Raw genomic sequence first — 19792 nt, 5'->3', positions numbered from 1 at the left:
TAATCTTTAGTCGCAGCCCTATTGCAGTCCAGACCTTTCACCAACTGAAACCTCTGGAGCATCAGAAAACCAAAAACACAACAAAGACCAGGGGGACTGCTGAGCCTCTTGAATCCTCTATCGAACCTTTTTTGAGACCTGTTGCTGCCATCAATTTCAAAAAAAGATTTATCATATTTTCCCTGACGAATAAAAAAGCTTCAACATGACAGGTATCATCAGATTTAGTTCACACATTGCGACATGTAATACAGTCAAACAATCATTGTAGAAGTCTGAACAGGTTTTCAAGCCAAAAGCAAAAACATTTGAACCAGCATGAATTTGTACATTTGTGTCAAACTTGGCTCCAAATATTTGACCTTTTCTAAAAATATGTTAAGACTACAGCTTCTCACCTGTGTGAGCTCTCAGCAGGAGAAAATAGCTGATGTTCAACATTTACGTGGCTAGTCAAATGAGAATTTAAACTTTTCCCACGTTTTGCAGGAATGCAGCTATTTACCTGAATGAATTTCTGTGTGTTTTTTAAGTGATGTTGAATTTGAAAACTTTTTACTGGAGGTGTTACCAACATGTGACCTCTCAACTGTGTGAGTTCTTATGTGGAAAAACAAACTTTTATTGTGACGAAAACTTTTCCCACATGTTTTGCAAGAGTACGGCTTCTCACCTGAGTGGAGTCGTACATGTTGTTTAAGTGACGATGACGTAGAAAACTGTTTACTACATGTTTGACAAGGATACGGTTTCTCGCCTGTGTGAGATCTCACATGGATATTTAAATGATCTGTTGAAAGAAAACTCTTCCCACATGTTTGACAAGGATACGGTTTTTCACCTGTCTGAGTTCTCATGTGACGGGTCAAATGACAAGTTCGACGAAAGTTTTTCCCACATGTTTTACAGGAATATGGCTTCTCACCTGTGTGGATCTGTGTATGCCTTCTAAGTACTGATTGGCTAGAAAACATTTTACCACAAGTCTTACAGAGATTTTTACCTGCATGAACTCTCACGCGCTCCAACACAGCACCGTTCTGATTAAAACCTTTCCCAGCAGAGTTACCAACATGCAGCTTCTCACCTGTGTGAGCTCTGTTATGTAAAGTCATTTGGGACTCATGCATAAAGGTTTGTTCATAGACATCACACTTTAACGACTTTGTACCTGCACCAGTACTGGACCGACTCTCTGACAAAGGAGAGCTTTCTGCATTTTTACTTATGTTTGGATTTCTCGTTGATCCTGGATCTGCACTCCTGCTTCTTCCCTGATCTTGGCTCTCAGCAAGAGGGGAGTTATTAGTGATGAGCCGATCATTGTCTGGTTCACTGTGGTCTCTTTGCTCAGCAGCAGTCACCATGAAGGTATCGGTCTCCTCCTTCAGTTCCAGCTGCTTTCTCTCCTGACTGCTGCACAGTTCCTCCTGTTCCTCTTTAAGCTGTGGAGGTTCTGGCTCCTCCTGGTCACAGAGCTGCAGCTCAATGAGAACCTCCTCCTCCTTACAGACAGGCTGCTGTGGGACGTCTGGAGGAAGAAAAAAAAAAGACAACTAATGACATTATAAAAGAGAGAGAGAGAGAGAGCCTTTATTTGTCAGTTGCAGTTGCCCACAACCAAGATGACAGACCTTGCCGACCGTACATACAATACACAAACATCACATTGGGGAGACAGGTCAGGCTAGGTAGCAAGGGGGAAAAAAACAGTGAAATGTGTAACACAAAAGAATAATACAGGAATGCACAGATATCAACAAACCATAACACAATAAAACACAGACAAGCAACATGGGAGAATATTCCAGTGTGTACAGGTGATCTGGGACCGCTGCAATCTTCGATTGCGCCTCCAGCTGATCCGGTGTCCACATCCGATGGGAGGTAAGCATGGGAGGAGGCATTGGATTCAGGGGAGGGAGGGTGATAGTGAGGGCGTATCAGCGTCAGTGTACATGTTTCGTGTGTGTGCATGTGTATCCCGTGTTCAGCTGAGAGAAAGTGTCATCACGCCCGGTTAAGCGAAGGTCAACAGTCTCCAGTGGACCCAGGTGGCCTTGAAGGAGGGACAAAGAGTTCTGACAACAATCCTGTAATCATGGGAAGAATTTGTTGTTCCAGTCGGCTTCGACCTTGGCAGGCCTTCAGCTGGTGCCAGTGGGATAGCTGCATGAGTGAAGATGGTGAATGTTTGGGTTTAGTGAGAACAACTGCATCCAGTTTTTACAGTTGGTCTAATGTCCATCACTGGTCACCAATTATCTCAATTCCCGTTGTTCTTCTCCAAGATCTTATCCATATTGTGTTCAAAACACAGTCTGAGTACTCACAGCTAGGGCTGCTCAATTAATCGAATTTTAATCTCGATTACGATCTGGGCTTTCAACGATCATTAAAAATGACTGAGCCGATTCTTAGCACCTCCCTCATGCTTTACTCTCGCGAGGTGGAAAATCGAGCGCACCTCTCTGCGTTTCGAACACGCGTCACATCAATTAAGAGTACCCGAGGAAAGCTAAGCAGACGTTATTTGGAGAGGAGAGGATAATGGCTGCTAAAGAAAGAATGCCGTTGGTTGAAAAGAGAGGTAAAACGACTTCAGTGGTGTGGAAACATTATGGGTTCGGGGAGTCAGACGTGGATCAAGTCGATATAGTGTGTAAACTTTGCTACGGTGTTGCAGCTGCACCACAGAGCAACACTACAAATTTGAAGAGCGCTCACAAAGTGACATACGATCAAACAATGAAGGAACATAGAGAAAAACTCAACAACACCTGCTTCATCCTCACAGACCTCCATTCACGCTACCCTGTACGACGCGACTAAATATCCCACCAGCTCCCAGAGACACAAGGAGATAACAAACGCGGTAACGTTTTTCCTCGCCAAAGACCACTGCTCAATTAACACAGTGAACAACCCCGGTGAGAGGAATAGAAATATTTTCCTGCTATTATTTGCTGCTATTTTTTAATCATCATTAACATTTCAGTATTAATAGGGATGTTGCATTCAGATGCATTCAGATGTTCAAACATATTGGTATTATATTAGCCTTTATTACAGGTCCAAAGAAGAACCATTTTAAATGGTTGAGTTGAAACTATAAGTTAAATGTTATTAATGCTTTTATGATCTCTGTGTAGAGGGCAGAGACAGGAAAATACTCTCTGTGCCAAAATGAGACAGGAAATGCGTCTGCAGAGCATGTTTTGCAGAAGTGAAACCGAAAGCAGAGTGAGTGCAAGCCAAAGAGCAGGGTGTTATTATGCATGTATCGTTGATTAACACACACTTAGTTAGAGGGATCACTGATAGGGGAAAGTTCAAGTTGCTTAAGTTGAGGTCAACTAAGGTTCAGAAAGCAGATGCAAACTCTGCACGTACAGACAGACAAATAGTGAGAGGTCATGACACGTACGCAGTACACAGCATGCACGCGCCCTCGCACGTGTACGCACACACACATACACACCATGGTAGATCTATTTTGGTAGGGCAGAAATGCAGAAGTTGTGCCTGTATGAGTGACATTTTCTACAGGAAGTGCACCTGATGTTCCAGGGAGATAAGCGACAGCGAAGGCGGGTTAACAGGAAGCATCAGCCGTCGACACGAAGATGATGTTCTATGTTAAAAGTCATTGTGGTTTTGGTGTGACGTAAATCTGCCTAGTAACAGAAAAGGGGGCTGTACAATTCTTAACCCCATAAAACAGTTGTCTGAATATGAGAAAGACAGTTCAACACTGATTGGGTTGTTGAACTCACACATGTGTTCATTAAAATGCCGTCTAAATTGCACACGCCTGGATCTGTGGTTTTTATGGATTCTTCTCTCAACATTGAACCCTAACATTTGGGGGCTCGTTCCGGTGAGAGAGAGGGAATAATGTTGGGGTTTTGGTGAGATCCGGGGTCCGTGGTAATTGGACGGGCAGACGGTAATCAGTGGTGAAAGTGAGCAGGCATTCCCCGGGGCATTTAAAGGTAAGACACTGCCTGTTGAAATATATTTCCAAAAGGTGTCACATTGGGCATGTCAAATTAAAAGCCTGGTCACTGTAATTACTGGTGAAGGTCTGTTTTGAGTTTGATGGGAATTTCATGAGCATGCTGGATGAAGTAATGATAAGTGATAAGTAAAAGTACTGGGTTCAAGTCCCAAAGAAATGTAGAAAGTAGGGAAATTGGTCATTTCTGTGGGTTCAAGTCCCGCTGGACATTGGGTCTATCTTGTGATGGTCATCTCGTGGGTTCAAGTCCCCTATGTCCACAAAGGTAGATCTGCCTCAATCTTAATCCTGTTTTGGGCTTAGATTGTTGTTTCAAATTATTGTAAATTTTTCTAGGACGACAGCGGCGTCTGTTAAGAAGCGCATTTTCTCAGAGGTAACGCTCCCTCCTGGATAAAGACGTTTATCCTTGACCTAGCGGCGACTAATGGGATAGTACGGTACGACAAACCGGGGAAAACTGGGGAATTTCCAAAATTGCTAGGGGTTCAAGTCCCCTATTCTTGCGCTTTTTTGGCTACCGGTAAATTAAGTTAGGGCTAGAAATCTGGACAGAGCAGTTCGAGTCTGGTCTGTTAAATTGGTCGCAAAAAACCTGAAGGTTTGCCCGTTCGAGTCGGTTATGGAAAATTTTCGAAATTTGTAGGAGCGACAAGGCCTAAAAAATCTGTGCAGTTGTAATTAAAGACGTCTGTAATATAAAATATGAGATCTATGAGTAGGATCAGTCTCTGTGTCAGTAATGCACAGCCGGATGTGCACGGATGGTGTGTAAATGCAAATGAGCAGTAGTGACGCGCAGAGAGGGTGGTTTCAATTTCGAGAGGACTGAGAGCTTTTTGCTAAATGCCTGTATATAAGAGGTTGGTTTTGCTTATTATGAGAGTGTAAATACAGTTTGAATATATTAGTGTGGATGTATAGAAAATGATTAGAAAATGACTGAATTTTGATAGATGTATATTTCGTGAGCCATAAATGTTGGTGTGTTTTATTTTTCAGTTATGTGTGTGTGGGGAGAAGCTGCGAGACGATGAGAGGTTTCAGTTTTCTTTTTCTTTTTCTTTTGACTTGCTCTTTCTGATCATGGAAGGCATGTCCAAAATACTCGTATGAAAGCGTATTTTGTGTGATTTTAACTGTGTGAATGCTGTCAGTATTTGATTTGAGTGACTGGGTGATTTGTCTGAGTAAGTGAAAAGGGGGAGTTTGAAAGTAAAAGGGTGTGTGAGAGGAAGGTGTGTGTGTGACTGATGATGTCAGGGGAGCACCCAGAGAAATAGACCGAGTTGAATTCTAAGAAGATGAAGCGAATGCATGTTTTAAGAAAAAGTAAGAAAGTAATAAAATTATATTAATTACAGGTTTTAGAAAAGAGACAGACCGAGAGAAATAAATACATGAACTAACAATTACATTAATGAATTGAAAACGCACGTACACAAACTGTTACATGTGAAATTATTGTTGGAAAGTTTAATAAAGAAAGCAGTTTACACTCCTTTAATTTCCAGAACCAGTGTGTCCCCTAGGCCTGATAACACCCTTGCCCAGTTGGCCACTGTAGTAGGCGGGCATGGAAGGCTGGACAGCCCATGACGGGTAAGATCCCACCTCGAAACCCTGGGACAACCTAAGGCAAGGCGCAGTCACGATTGCTCGAACCTAAGTCCCGGAGTGACCTTGGAGTCACTGGAGGAGACGGGATTTAACAGGTAAGGCCACTGGGCACAGACGAAGGGGAAATGTCATTCACAACGACCAGTGATGAGCCAAAGAGAGAAAACACACCCTGTCAAAAGGAGTTTGAAACACTGCAAAAGAAACATTTACAAGATCACAAAGATCATAAAGAAACATTTATAAAAATCACACATACAAACAGAAAATGCACTAACCTTACAGAGATAAGCTCATGAAGATTAATGAACAGATATTGATTTAAAACCTGGCTAAGAACACAAACATACGTAATTAAATCAGCCTGCTAATTTCATGAGTGTTAAAATGGTGTGAATGTTGAAGAAAATACACTTAAAACACACTTGGATAAAATAGAGTTGTGGTGGAATAACTCAAACGAAGCTGTATGACAAGGGAGTGAGTTATGGAAAAAACAAACAAAAACAAAACAAAAGAGAAGTGATTACTTAGGAGTGCTCTTGCACTGATTGATCAGAGTAAGTGATTAGTATAGAAAGAAAATGAAAATAATTCAATAATGTGATAAGGTGCAAACATGTATTTTTCTTGTCAAGTTGGCAGTTGAGCTGTGAGTCTATGAGCAGAGACACTTCCTCTCTTCATTTTTTCTTAACACTTCCTGTGTGTGTGTGTGATTGAGGCCTTAAAGGAGGGGTAGATTGTTCAGAGGTGCAAATTTGATTAGGAGGTTTATAAATTAGTGTTGACACATTGTTGTAAGGTGTTAGGCTGAATCTGAGTATGGTAAAGTGCTTAACCGGGGTTATTGTTGTGTACGAAACGGTGTAGCTTTTGGCGAGGTTTTAGTGTGTTGAATGGGTGAAAATTTAAGATTGTTTCAGATTTTTGAGGCTGTTGTTTTATTTCCAGAGAGGGTGTTTGATTAAGACATGGATATGTCTGAGAGGGGCCCCAAAAATTTTTTGTAGTAGTAAGTGCACTCAGGAAAAACCTGTCAGGTGATTTTGTTTTGTACTTTGATGAGCTAATAATCAGCTCTCTTTTTTCATTTTTGTTCTAAGCAGGCCTGGAAGAGAGTGAACGGACGGCGCTGACAAAATTACTAAGTACGAAAATCAGGTGGGCATTACAGAATTATAATTGATTACAATCAGAGACTGAGTGGCGGCAAGTCTCTGTCTAAAAATGATTGCAGCGTGTCAATCCAGTCAAAAGTATAGCGAACTATTTTCCTAAAAAGGAAAACGAAATAAAACAAATGATTGAGCTCATTTTGCTGATGTGGAGCATCTGATGACGTGCGCAGAAGGCTGCAGATCAGCAAAAAATATCATGTGTGAACGCATTTGAGTGAATGTGAGTGATGGGACCAAGAGGGGAAATAAATAAAAGGTTGACAAACAGGACAAGTGGGAGACTTAAATCTGGGGATGCTGATTTTGGGACATTGATGTGTGCTTTGAGAAAATTATTTACTGGGGTTGGAGTATGTTATTACATTATAGAATGCTAAATGCTAAAAGGGAAACATTGATGTAACTTAAGTTACCATGAACTGAGGTGACACATGATTAATAACTGTTCGGGGTAAGTTTATTTTGGGTTATAACACAGGTTGGATCATAAGTGGGGAAATTGAGTATGAAATGTGAAGTTCTGGTTAACACACAGGTTTTGTTTTCAGGAAATTCCAAGGATCCAGACTTTGCATGGAGCAACGATTTTGAGGAGATTTGACATGATGATTAAATTGATTTTGTTCCTTAAACACAGGTTTTCAGGGCTGGAGCAAAATACCGGAGAGGACAATGGCTGAAGTGTTCTGAGAAATGAAATGACTAACCTTGTTTCCTTTTGATTTGTTAAGCTTGGGTGGAGCATTTTGAGTTTTTTGCCACATGAGATGTGTCAAAAAAGAGAGGGGTTTAAGATTTAATTTGTTTAATTTGAAAGGGGTTTTACTAGGATTTTATAACGATTGGGGTTGTTTGATAATCTAGATATAGTAAAACTGAGGCGGAGATTGTTAATTCTAAAGAAAGGAGTAAAATGAACTGAATCCTGTTTAGAAGATAAATTGCTGGGGTTAATAAGAAGTTGTACACCAAACTTAAAGGGGAAACTGTGGGAATAAAGGATATGCTTTGGGGAAAATAGTGAAGATTTTATGAGTAGAAAATGTGTGATTTCTTTTTGATTTTTAGGATAAGTTGTAACAGTGACATAATGCTAGAATGTTGTTATAATGTAGGCTTTAGAAACAGATAGTAAATAGATTTATTTCTAGGGTAGAGGAGAGCTTTTTATGAGGATGTTAAAAGTGTTATGGACTCAAATGAATAATATTGGAGATTATATATGTAGAAATGATTTCTTCTTACACATTGCAATCGTGCTCATTAACAGAGTTGAGGTTCGGTCCATTTGAAGGTCATAAGCTTCGATGAGCGTTATGTCTCAGTCGATATATTGTAGGGGACTTGGAGCAACAGAAGGATAAACAGCATTCACGCTTACAAACACATATGGTTTAAACATAGGTGAGGCCTAGGGCCTGAAATTCCTTTAGCTTTTAACTGAATTTGAGTTGGCCCAATAACAAGTGACAGAAAAGAGGAAATGAATAGGAGTTTCGGTGGTAACTAAATGGGGTGACATGTAAAATACGGAGATAACACATGCAGTTCTAAATTAGTCCTCTTATATAAAAAGCAGTTACAGAAATACAGAAAACAGAAGCAAAGGGAGAAAGCTTATATATGTTGGTTAAGTCTGATAAAGTTTAAGTTAGAAGGAGTCATTACATTAAAAGCAGCAAAATGAAATAAAATGATATATTCAAACAGGTTATCACCCAGGAAATGGGAGTTCAAAATACTGTTAGAGTTCAGCTTTTAGCTATGATGAGAGTTATTTAGGAGTAATTGATTATATGCTTAAACTTAGTGGATTAAAATGGTTGTTTTTTCTTTGATCCTTTAGTAGAATAAGTGTTTAGGATTTTTCTTGTGAAAGGTGACTTTAGAGGAGAGGTAGGCCCTTGCAGCAGTGACAGTTTTGTGCACAGGATGTTGATGATCAGATAAGGAGCAAAGAGGAAGCACATGCAGAGACGTGCTTCCTTCGATTCTCTTAAAGGCAGTGCTGTGAGAGTTTTACAAATGCTGAGTACGGTTGAATGAGATATAAAAATAAAAGTCAAAAACCAAATACAAAATTAGGTTCATGTTTTGCGTAATATTAGCTGGAATCAGGTTTGAATAAAGTAGGGAGAAAGTGTTTTCTATCCTTTACAGGAGAAGATTTCCACGAGAGAGGGACCAAGGACGAACCTGACTTTACCCATGGAGTGTTCTTAGGGGGAGCTGGCATTTCTAGAGAGGGTCAGAGTAATGTTATAAGTGTGTGGTGACCCTTTTTAAGGGTCACCAAGAGAGGGGATTGAGAGGAATAGAAATATTTTCCTGCTATTATTTGCTGCTATTTTTTAATCATCATTAACATTTCAGTATTAATAGGGATGTTGCATTCAGATGCATTCAGATGTTCAAACATATTGGTATTATATTAGCCTTTATTACAGGTCCAAAGAAGAACCATTTTAAATGGTTGAGTTGAATCTATAAGTTAAATGTTATTAATGCTTTTATGATCTCTGTGTAGAGGGCAGAGACAGGAAAATACTCTCTGTGCCAAAATGAGACAGGAAATGCGTCTGCAGAGCATGTTTTGCAGAAGTGAAACCGAAAGCAGAGTGAGTGCAAGCCAAAGAGCAGGGTGTTATTATGCATGTATCGTTGATTAACACACACTTAGTTAGAGGGATCACTGATAGGGGAAAGTTCAAGTTGCTTAAGTTGAGGTCAACTAAGGTTCAGAAAGCAGATGCAAACTCTGCACGTACAGACAGACAAATAGTGAGAGGTCATGACACGTACGCAGTACACAGCATGCACGCGCCCTCGCACGTGTACGCACACACACATACACACCATGGTAGATCTATTTTGGTAGGGCAGAAATGCAGAAGTTGTGCCTGTATGAGTGACATTTTCTACAGGAAGTGCACCTGATGTTCCAGGGAGATAAGCGACAGCGAAGGCGGGCTAACAGGAAGCATCAGCCGTCGACACGAAGATGATGTTCTATGTTAAAAGTCATTGTGGTTTTGGTGTGACGTAAATCTGCCTAGTAACAGAAAAGGGGGCTGTACAATTCTTAACCCCATAAAACAGTTGTCTGAATATGAGAAAGACAGTTCAACACTGATTGGGTTGTTGAACTCACACATGTGTTCATTAAAATGCCGTCTAAATTGCACACGCCTGGATCTGTGGTTTTTATGGATTCTTCTCTCAACATTGAACCCTAACACCGGCTTTAAGAAACTAATCAACACTTTGGACAAACGGTATAACTTGCCATCTCGTCACTATTTTAGTCGAGTGGCGATTCCCGCTTTATATGATGAGTGTCATGATGGTGTCGCAAAGGAAGTGGCTACAGCCCAATATTTTGTCACCACAACGGACTTGTGGTCAAGCCGCACCATGGAGCCTTTGAGCCTCACGGTACATTTCATTGACATGGATTTCAACATGAAAACGAAATGTCTCCAGACATCATTTTTCCCAGGAGACCACACAGGGCAGAACATAGCTGCAGGTCTGAAACAAGCACTGGCTACGTGGGATCTGGAGGAGAGTAAACTCGTCTGTATAACCACAGACAACAATGCATATGTCATACTGGCTGCAGAACTGAATGGCTGGATGAGGCTCCAGTGCTTTGGGCACAGATTACATTTGGCCATAGGTGAGTAGGCCTAATTCCTACTAGAGATGGACCGATCCGATATTAAGTATCGGTATCGGTCCGATACTGACGTAAATTGCTGGATCGGATATCGGTGAGAAATAAAAAATGTAATCCGATCCATTAAATATCAAAAAAGCACCTCACAAAACTTGTGACATGGCGTAACTCCGCTCATAACCGTAGCACGTTGGAGCAGTATGCATCAGGTGATAGAGCGGCTGTGTGTATGTGTAGCCTTGCTAGCAATCCAGCATTTCATCTCCAAGGAAGTTATACCAGAGAGAAGTAAAAGCAAGTGTGTAAGTTCATCTCTGAATGTTTGTAAAGCGTACCTACGTTAAGCTGGAGCGTCTGCCTCTTCTCTCTCTCTCCCTCTCCTGCGCTACTTCAATCCTGAAACTGCTTAATGATCAGCTGATCGGCTTTTCTGTCGGGAGTCCGTCTCTCTTCTTTGTTTTTGGCCCACTTTGCACCAGAAAGAGGAAACCAGTGGCTGAACAACAGCAGCATGTTTAACCTTGATAAGCTGTCGTTAGAATTTATTTAATATTACTTTCTAGACCAGGATCCTTTTCTACGTAGCTTACAGCTGGTAACTGTGCAGGGGCGGATCTAGCAAAGTTTAGCCAGGGGGGCCGATAGGGCATTAACAGGGAAAAGGGGGGCACAAAGACATACTTTTCTTTCTTATTCTCATTTAAAATGTCTAGCTTTTAATAAATAATTATCTGAATCTTACACCCAAAGTTTTATTCTGATGTAAAATGTATAGAAGTCTATTACTGTATATAGTAACTGTTAAGTCTAATATACCCTAGTAAGCTATAGTACCTTTTCCTTTGGGAAGATACCATCTGTGCAGTCTGCAATTCTGTAGAAGAAAGATGTTGAATCTATTTAATTATTCTTGAAAAATAATTTATTTCTGTGCATTTTTTTTTCACACTGCATCAAATTAAAGTTGATTACGTTGATTAAGCATCATGAGGTGGAGGGTGGGGGGGTGGTTCCCTATTTTTTTGCTGGGAGTTTGCAACCCTATTAGTTAGGTTGCTTAATATTTCTGCTAAGTACTCTTTAAAATACCAGAATAGGGAGGATGGAGTAGGTTTAAGTTTATTAGATTGATCAGTGTTGCTGAACTATGAAATATTTTGGGTGCAGTGTGTTTTTTACATACAGGTATAACAGAATAGCTTTATTGTTGTTGTTTATTTAAACTTGAGTATGAACTTATACAAAATGCAGCAAGATATTAAAAAAACAGTTTTATTGATTAAAAAACACACTATATCGGATTCATATCGGTATCGGCAGATATCCAAATTTGTGATATCGGTATCGGTATCGGACATAAAAAAGTGGTATCGTGCCATCTCTAATTCCTACTGAATATGATGCATAATGTGATTTTCTTTCAATAAGTATACAACATAATGCTTCGAATGAATATAATATATAAAAAACGATTTAAATTCAGAGATACTTTTATTCATTCTCACAGTCATACACATTTTCTATGAATTATACAAACACATAAATAAGCTACCATCACTTTTTCTTATTCATCACACTCAAGGAAATGACAATCATCATCCTGATAATGCTTGTTTATATTTTTTTATGTTTTTATAGAAAGAGCCATGAAAGATCACAGGATTGAGCGTGCAGTGGGAGTCTGCAAACAAGTGGTCAGCACCTTTTCATTCAGTTGGAAAAAAAAGAGAGAGCTGAAAAAGGCACAGATAGACCTCAAACTGCCAGACCACTCTTTAAAGACTGAGTGTCCAACCAGATGGGGATCTAGGCAGGCCATGGTTTCCAGAGTCCTTGAGCAGCAGAAGGCCATTGCCCGTGTCCTCTCCCAAGACAGAGGAACCAGGCACCTCATCCCCTCATGGCAGGACATTGATGTCCTTGAGGCCATCAACAAGACCCTGGGACCTCTGGTTGAATTCACTGATGCACTTTCTGGAGAGAAATATGTGAGTGTGTCTTTTATAAAACCAACACTCCACCTATTTAACAACTCGATTTTGGCTGAGCAAGATGATGACACAGACCTCTCAAAATGCATCAAGAGGAGAATACTATCAGCCAAGAGACAATAAAAGCCAGACTGACAATGGAAATGAAGTCCATCATGGTATTTATAAAGATACTAAACATCTATCTATCTATCTATCTTAGTATTATTTATAGTAATTATTTAAGGATTGTATTTTAGAATGCCAAACCTGAGACAGATAAAACTGGTTCCTCATTCTGTGTTGCTGTCATTTTATGTTTGTCCCATTAAAGGAGGCTGCAGTGATGGGGACACCCGTTGGTAACACGGAGGTTGCTGATGATGGTGCATCAAACCAAAAGAAGATGAAAAAGGGCCTAAGCAGCTTCTTTAAGGCCCCTCACAGCACAGCTCCAGGTGCAGAACATGCTCGTCAACTGGACCAGGCCATAGCTTTTGAGCTTCAAGCCTACTTCCAGGCAGGGACCCTGGACACAGAGGAAGACCCACTGGGGTGGTGGAAGCTATCACAGAACCTCTTCAGAAACCATGTTTTGTTGAGCCATTTTGAGATTGTATGGGACTCGGGCCTACTAGTTTTTATTTATTTCTTATAAAAGGTACTACTTTCAGTGTTTAATTTTATTTTTGTTCAGGCAGCAACTTTAGTTGACATACCTCAATGTCAGATTGACGCAATTGTGCATTTTGTGGCTACACAGCTTGCCTTGATGTTTGGTTATTTGTATGCATAAATATTATACAGTAGTTTGAAGTTCACTAAACATTAATGTTTACATTTTTCATTTATTTTTTATATTGCAAACATTTGCACGGTTATCAGTATTTGCACACCATTTTATATTATTTTTTGACAATCTTTAAAGCCATTATTCAATACATTGTTATTGTTAAATAAATATCGTCAAATAATCGAGATCTCAATTTCAGTGAAAATAATCGTGATTATCATTTTTGCCATAATCGAGCAGCCCTCTCACAGCCCTGCCAATCGTCTATCATGTCAGCCAGCCTTATGGGATTTTGAACAGCAGTAGCCGCTTCTTGGTCTTCGATAAGCCAGATCTAAGCCAGCTCCAAATGTAAATGAAATGTAAAGAAGAGATCTAAGCAGGCAGATTGTTGTTTCAAACACAAATAAGGCTCCACAGCACTCTATAATGTGTCACACAGAAACACACTAAAGGAATTCTAGTCAGAGCTGAAATCTTCACTGTTGTCAAACAAACTGAGGTCTGGTTAGCAAACAGTAAGTACATGGTTTCAAAGCTGCACATTCATTCAAGGATTCAAGGAGCTTTATTTGTCATTTGCATCACACGTTAACATGAGGTGGAACGAAATTATGTTCACACGGTCCAGAGTGAAAAGAAACAAAAATAATGAAGAAACAAATTTTTTTCTTAAAGTTATAATAAATAGTTGTTGGTTTTTTTTTGTTTTTTTAATAAACAGAAATGACAAGTAATGAGACAATACAATAACTAATACTATAACTAGAGTGCAACAACCTGAAAACAAATTCTTGTTCAAATTCACCCGATTTCTCTCCCATTGCTCTTTACACTCTCGAGTACAGCAGGTGACTCAAACACTGACAATAAGATTATCATGATTACCAGACATCAGCAGCTGTTTCTCACCTGTAGTCTGAACGGGTCTCATAGGCTGTATCCCAATTCAGGTTCTGCAGCCCTAACGGTCCTCAAGGGCTGCGTGCTCAAAGACTGCTAAGGCCGGAAGTGCGAGGCTTGTGAAAGGGGACGGTCTAGCCTCCGTCGCTGCCCAGGTTGCCTAGCAACCATGATACTGGAAATGTTTCATACAGCTTTGTTTGACAGAAATGAAGGAGAACATATTTTGTTCATTTGTCTCTACATGAGCTCTGTGTGATTTAATAAGTATCTGAGGCCGAGACCACAGGACTGTAAAACATGATTGTTGGGCTTCATTTCTGTACTGAACAGTCATTTAAGATTAGCTAGTAAATAACAATTAGCTCATGTTGTTCATGAGACTAAAGTCATCTCACTTTGGTAATGTTAATATAATATGGGCAATATTAAAGTTATTATATTAATCATTATTAGTTACTACAGCAGTAAACTCTGTGCCAAATACTGAGCTTCAGTAAAGATTCAAGTTGCACTTATTTATATTTCCTATCACCTTAAATCTTCACTCAAAGACAAGTATCTCTGACAGCGTATATACAGATGTATTATATATAAGAGACAAACATTGTTCTTTCAATATGTTGGCATTACTAAATTTGGCTCAATGCTTATATATATGTGTAAAAAGAAAATGTACGAGCTGTGATAACTGTTTCTGATAGAATGGAGATCAGACTGATATATGAAATATTCCTTTATTGGGTGAGAAAATCAGACCATGTCATAACTGCTTTAAGTCATACAGAACAGATATCAGAGCCTTAAACAGGCTGACTTCTGCTAAATGGGTCAAACTGGGCAGAAAGTCTACAAACACATAACATCCTTATAGAATATGATGTAACACTATAGATCAACTTAGCTCAGAATATATAAAGCATATAAACAGTTACAGCAATATGATGCAACAAACACAGCAGTGCTACTAATCCAAAATACTCAAAGCTTCATAGAACTGAAACAAACATTTATTTTTAGCTCCATTCTGCTGCTGATACATACTTTAGGTTTCTGAATATTAAACTTGTTGCTGCCTTTCATAGTGTGTAACTTGAAGGCCCTGAGTACTTTCTCCCACACTGAAAACACTGGGATGATAACATTATTTGAACACTACCTAATAAGACTGATTCAGGACAGACAATTAGTGATGTTAAACTTTCCTAGCAGTCCTTCACAAACAGGGAACAGTCTGTCTATTCTCTCCATCTGTCAGCTGCTGCTGGCTCTTCCTCCTCCTCTTCCTCACACACTGCTGAGTTTGTCCTGGTGGATCATCAGGGGTGCAAAGCCTCACAGATGATGTGCAGCAGTGGGTCCCTCAGTCTGTCCTCACTCTGGACACTTGCAGTCGTCACACATGGAAATCAAATGTGTGATAAGCTGCAGGATTCAAACACAAGTGTAACTTATAAATACATGTTCATACTTTTATTCCACAATCAGAGAGAAAGAAACAGAGAGAGAGTGCAGGACAGACAGACAGGTGACAGTCTCAGGTGTACACACTGCTACAAAACAGCACAAGAGAAGGAGGATTTAGTGTTTGTGTTATTACGAGTGCTAAACAAGAAGAGTTCCCAGATGGTCCAGTGGACACATGTGTGACTCCTGTGATTAAAGCATCTTTCTTTCAGCTTAACGAGTGAACCGTCAGCTCGTTCAAACACACGTTAAAGTCCGTTTGGCTCGACACCACCGAACAGAGGCAGCAATAAAACATAGCTAACATTAACAGTGCAGTGAATCCTGCTTGTGCCGTCATATTCAGGACTGCAAACCGAGCAGCATCACTGACTTTCAGCTTGTTGTGTTTGTGGATATATGACTGACTTTAATTATCCATAAATCATCACATCTCTGTAAGATTAAGGTCGACTAAATATATATATTTAGAAGTAGAGGCTTTAAAACCAAGTAAACGCTGAAAGTACAAACATCACTAATGTCACATAACTTTGCCGACATGTGGCCAACAGTAATGTTTTAATGTTCTTAAACATTCGCACATAAATAAGTGACATCATATTCAGTACTTACTTTTCCAAGTTTACTCTTCGGCTGTTTTTTTTCGGCAAAATTATCCACACCCACTGCCACACTATGAAGTCTGGGATATGTTGGGCCACGAAGTCTACACCGCCACATCCTTAAAATTCAGGTAAATGAAGGACACATTTGAGGGCCGCATTTCGAGCAGCCTTTGAACTGGGACAGCCTTCGGCGCGCCGCTGTGACGTAATCGGCATTAAAATGCGGCCTTTAAGGCTGCAGACCCTGAATTGAGACACAGCCATAGTGTCTGTTTTATGCTGATGTTGTTCCTGTGCACGAAAGCCCTGACACTGAGAGGGTGGATCTACCTGTACATGACCAGGCTGCATCCTCAGTGCTTAAACATCTGAAGGTGAAAACCTGTTTTATGTTTCCTACATCTAATCAAGCTCACAACACAAACGCTCAGCAAGTACTGGTCTCTGTTTATGGATGGGATAATGAAAGGCAACGTAGTTGATGCCTTGTTACTAAGCAACAACCTATATGCTGCACTTAAGTGCAACGCTAAGTCACACTCTGAGTCTGAACTTTTACAAACCAAGCTACTGAGAACACAATCAGCAGAATGTCTGTGATGAAAATGACCATGAGCTGCCTGAAATGACACTGATGCATTCATATTATTGGAGACCCACAGGAGGACTTCTATTGCTGTATCTGCATCTGTACTCTGATCTTAATGCATACATACATGAGGGTATTTTACATTACATTTTCTTTTAAAGTGATACCTTCACAGTTCTAACTTTATGCTGTTACATAAAGAACACTAAAATCCAGGCTGGTTTCAGCGCCTGCTGTTTGAATGGAGCACAGTGCAGTCCTGTCCTCTGTTTGCTCTTTGTTAGCTCACATCTCCAAAAAGTCCTCACAATCATAAATGTCCCGCAGAGCTGTGATTAGGATCCTCCCTCAGAGTGACACTCACCTGTCCTGTGCAGTTTGATTTGGGGTTTCCAGGTGATATCCAGCAGTCTGCGCTGACGGTCGATCTCTTCCTCGTACTGGACGATCGTTTTTTCAAACTCCAAGAATATTTGTTCAGCAGCAGCAGTTAGTCGCTCGTTGATAAACTCTCTCAGATACTGAACTGAAGGCATTGTTACTGCCACAGCTCACACACTCGGCTCACACACTCAGCTCACACACAACAACATTCTCTGCGCTCAGACACACACGTGAAAAGCTAACGCCATTTGCGCCTTTCCTTTGTTTACTTCCGCCTGGTGTCACGTGATAAAGCTCCGCCAGAGCGGGACTGTTAACGCACCTCCCTCCCTCCCTCTCTCTCTCTCTTATCAATGAATGTAAAGTATTACAGAGAGCTCGGGGAGTCGGTGCAAAGCCGCTAACACCACAGTGATGAGCTGACTCTTTCGGTCCCACACTCTCTGCTCAGTTCACACACGCGCTTTTCCTTTCTTGGTGTCACACGGTTGTTGTTCCGGCAGAGGACATTTACCTTTAACTGTTCCGCTGTCGAAGATTTCTCTCTGTTTCAAATCAGTTTCGAGCTGAAATCATTTTTTTTCTACATCCATGGAAAACAAGAAAATTGCAGATATTATCATTTGAATATTAAGCTTTCTGTTTTGAAATTATCTGAATAAGTTTCTTATATTGAACTTTAACATGATTCCTATCTTGAACCCAGTGCCTCCTTAAACTGGTTTTGAATCTCATTTCTATAAAAGGGAGTTACTGTTTGGATCTGGTGAGTTTAGAACAAACAAACAAAATATATAAAGTTTGATTAAAAACTAAAGTAATACCAGAATAAGTTATTAATTAATTATTATTAATGTTTGACTGGGCACAAATTAATTTTTATTATATTCAGTTGTTAAACATTTGGCGTAATGTTGATTGAATTAGACCCTCTGGTGCTGGTCACCACCAGCTCCCTCACAGGGAAATCTCCACCGTAGGCCCACCCAGAAGATGGATAAACCCAGCATTTCATGAACACTGCGATGGAGACCTTTGGGTTGTGTGAAGATATAAATACTTGGATAATCCTCAGAGGCTCTGGACTTTTACATAAAGATATTATAGTTAGTCCTGTAGAAAGTTATATATTTACAAATATATTATCATCTCTGGTTACTGTGGTATGAATGACTCTGAATTACTTTATGGTAAATAACACGTTACTGGCAAAAAAAAAAAAACAGTGAAAGAATGTCATATCACAAGATTTTAGTTCAACACACAAGTTATGACCTTTGACCTTCCTCAGGTTTTTATTTAATTGTGTCTCAGAAAATCTCATGTGCTCTTCATGCAGCTGAGAACATTCAGTGTACATTCTTATCTCTCAACTCAGTCTTGAATCCTCCTCACCTGATTCGTCACTGACCTCAACCAGCAAAGGCATCTGCAACCATTCCAAGAGCTTGATCCTCATAGCTGGCAATAAAGCGAATTTGTTCCTGGTGGGTGTTGGACTCTGCGCTCTGCAGATATGAGGAAACAGTGACAGGAAACAGAGCTCAGCAAAAGGAGGAGCTACACCAGTGAATATGAAAGACTTCATTTAGGAGCTGAAGAGCTGCTGTGTTCTCTCTATTGTTCATTCAGTCCAAGAGAAAATCATGTTCCTGCTTTTCATTTGGATGATGATGGTCTCCTTTCAGACTGGTGAGTCATCAAAAGATGGAGTGAGATGTAAAAGGAGATGATAGACATGAAAAGATTTGGATGTTGTTTGAATTGATCCACTTTTTATCAACTAAGTTTACAGATACAGAAACATGATGGTGAAATATGTCTTTGTTGTTTTCAGGATCCTCTGTGGATTTACTGACACCATCTAAAGATGCAGTGATGAGTTTGGAAGGAGAAACTGTAACTGTCTCCTGCAACTATTCAGGATCTGTCAGTTACTTCTTCTGGTACAAACAAAAGTCCAGTTCACATCCACAGTTTCTCATCAATGAATATTCAGAGCAAACAGAAAAGCTGAAGTTTAGAAAAGATCAAGACAAAAGCGAGTTTTATCTTCAGATCTCCTCTGCTGCAGTGACAGACTCTGCTGTGTACTACTGCGCTGTGAGGCCCACAGTGACAGGAAACACCAAAACTCTGTACAAAAACCTTTGGAGCAAAGACAACAGAATACTCCACAACATCCACTAGAGGGAGCCACACACTGTTAAACCTCTGATTCTTGTGTCATTGGACTGATGACAAAGACAACAGAGAAATGAAGCAGTAAAGATCAGAGACAGAGACAGAGCTGCTGTGGAAGCACAAAACTATTTGATTGGCTCAGCTATTAAACTGGCCCCGCCCACTGAAGTTGAGCTCATCCAATGACATTATTTGTTGGTCATTGTGCTGCAGTGGAAGAACATTGTTCATGTGCTGTCTGTCTGGCTTTAATAACTCCAAAGACATGTTGCTGCACCTCTTTTTGCTTCTATCTCACATTATAGGTGAGTTTAAGAACAGGGATTAAAGTTTAGTTGAAGCTGCTGCATTAAGCAGATATACAGACTGCATTTCACTACTTTTCTTCTTTCT

At 40.1% G+C, this 19792-nt stretch overlaps 2 protein-coding genes across 4 annotated transcripts in view; one reads left to right on the top strand and one right to left on the bottom strand.

Annotated features, from left to right (window-relative positions):
* LOC102080905 (zinc finger protein 260) overlaps positions 1 to 17706 on the bottom strand; it is a 203771-nt gene extending 186065 nt beyond the window's left edge. For 2 of the 3 annotated variants that reach the window (XM_019347416.2, XM_019347417.2), the window contains exon 1: positions 17196 to 17706. In XM_019347416.2, coding sequence (XP_019202961.1) covers positions 17196 to 17367 — 172 coding nt within the window. In that variant the 5' untranslated portion in view covers positions 17368 to 17706. Of the gene's footprint in view, positions 1 to 15532; positions 15593 to 17195 lie in introns of those variants that run through there. The other variant, XR_003214881.1, reaches the window with a different exon arrangement.
* On the top strand, positions 10067 to 13348 carry LOC112842854 (zinc finger BED domain-containing protein 4-like). The gene is made up of 3 exons (XM_025900257.1): positions 10067 to 10501; positions 12140 to 12489; positions 12806 to 13348. The coding sequence occupies exons 1-3, from the start codon at positions 10237 to 10239 to the stop codon at positions 13127 to 13129; spliced, it is 939 nt and encodes a 312-aa protein (XP_025756042.1). The 5' UTR covers positions 10067 to 10236; the 3' UTR covers positions 13130 to 13348.
* Positions 17707 to 19792: the final 2086 nt, after the last annotated feature.

The sequence above is a fragment of the Oreochromis niloticus genome, linkage group LG18 (assembly GCF_001858045.2).
Source record: "Oreochromis niloticus isolate F11D_XX linkage group LG18, O_niloticus_UMD_NMBU, whole genome shotgun sequence".
In the NCBI taxonomy this organism is placed as follows: Eukaryota; Metazoa; Chordata; class Actinopteri; order Cichliformes; family Cichlidae; genus Oreochromis; species Oreochromis niloticus.
Note: the sequence above shows the minus strand (reverse complement) of the source record. Positions and strands in the feature narration are given on the sequence as shown.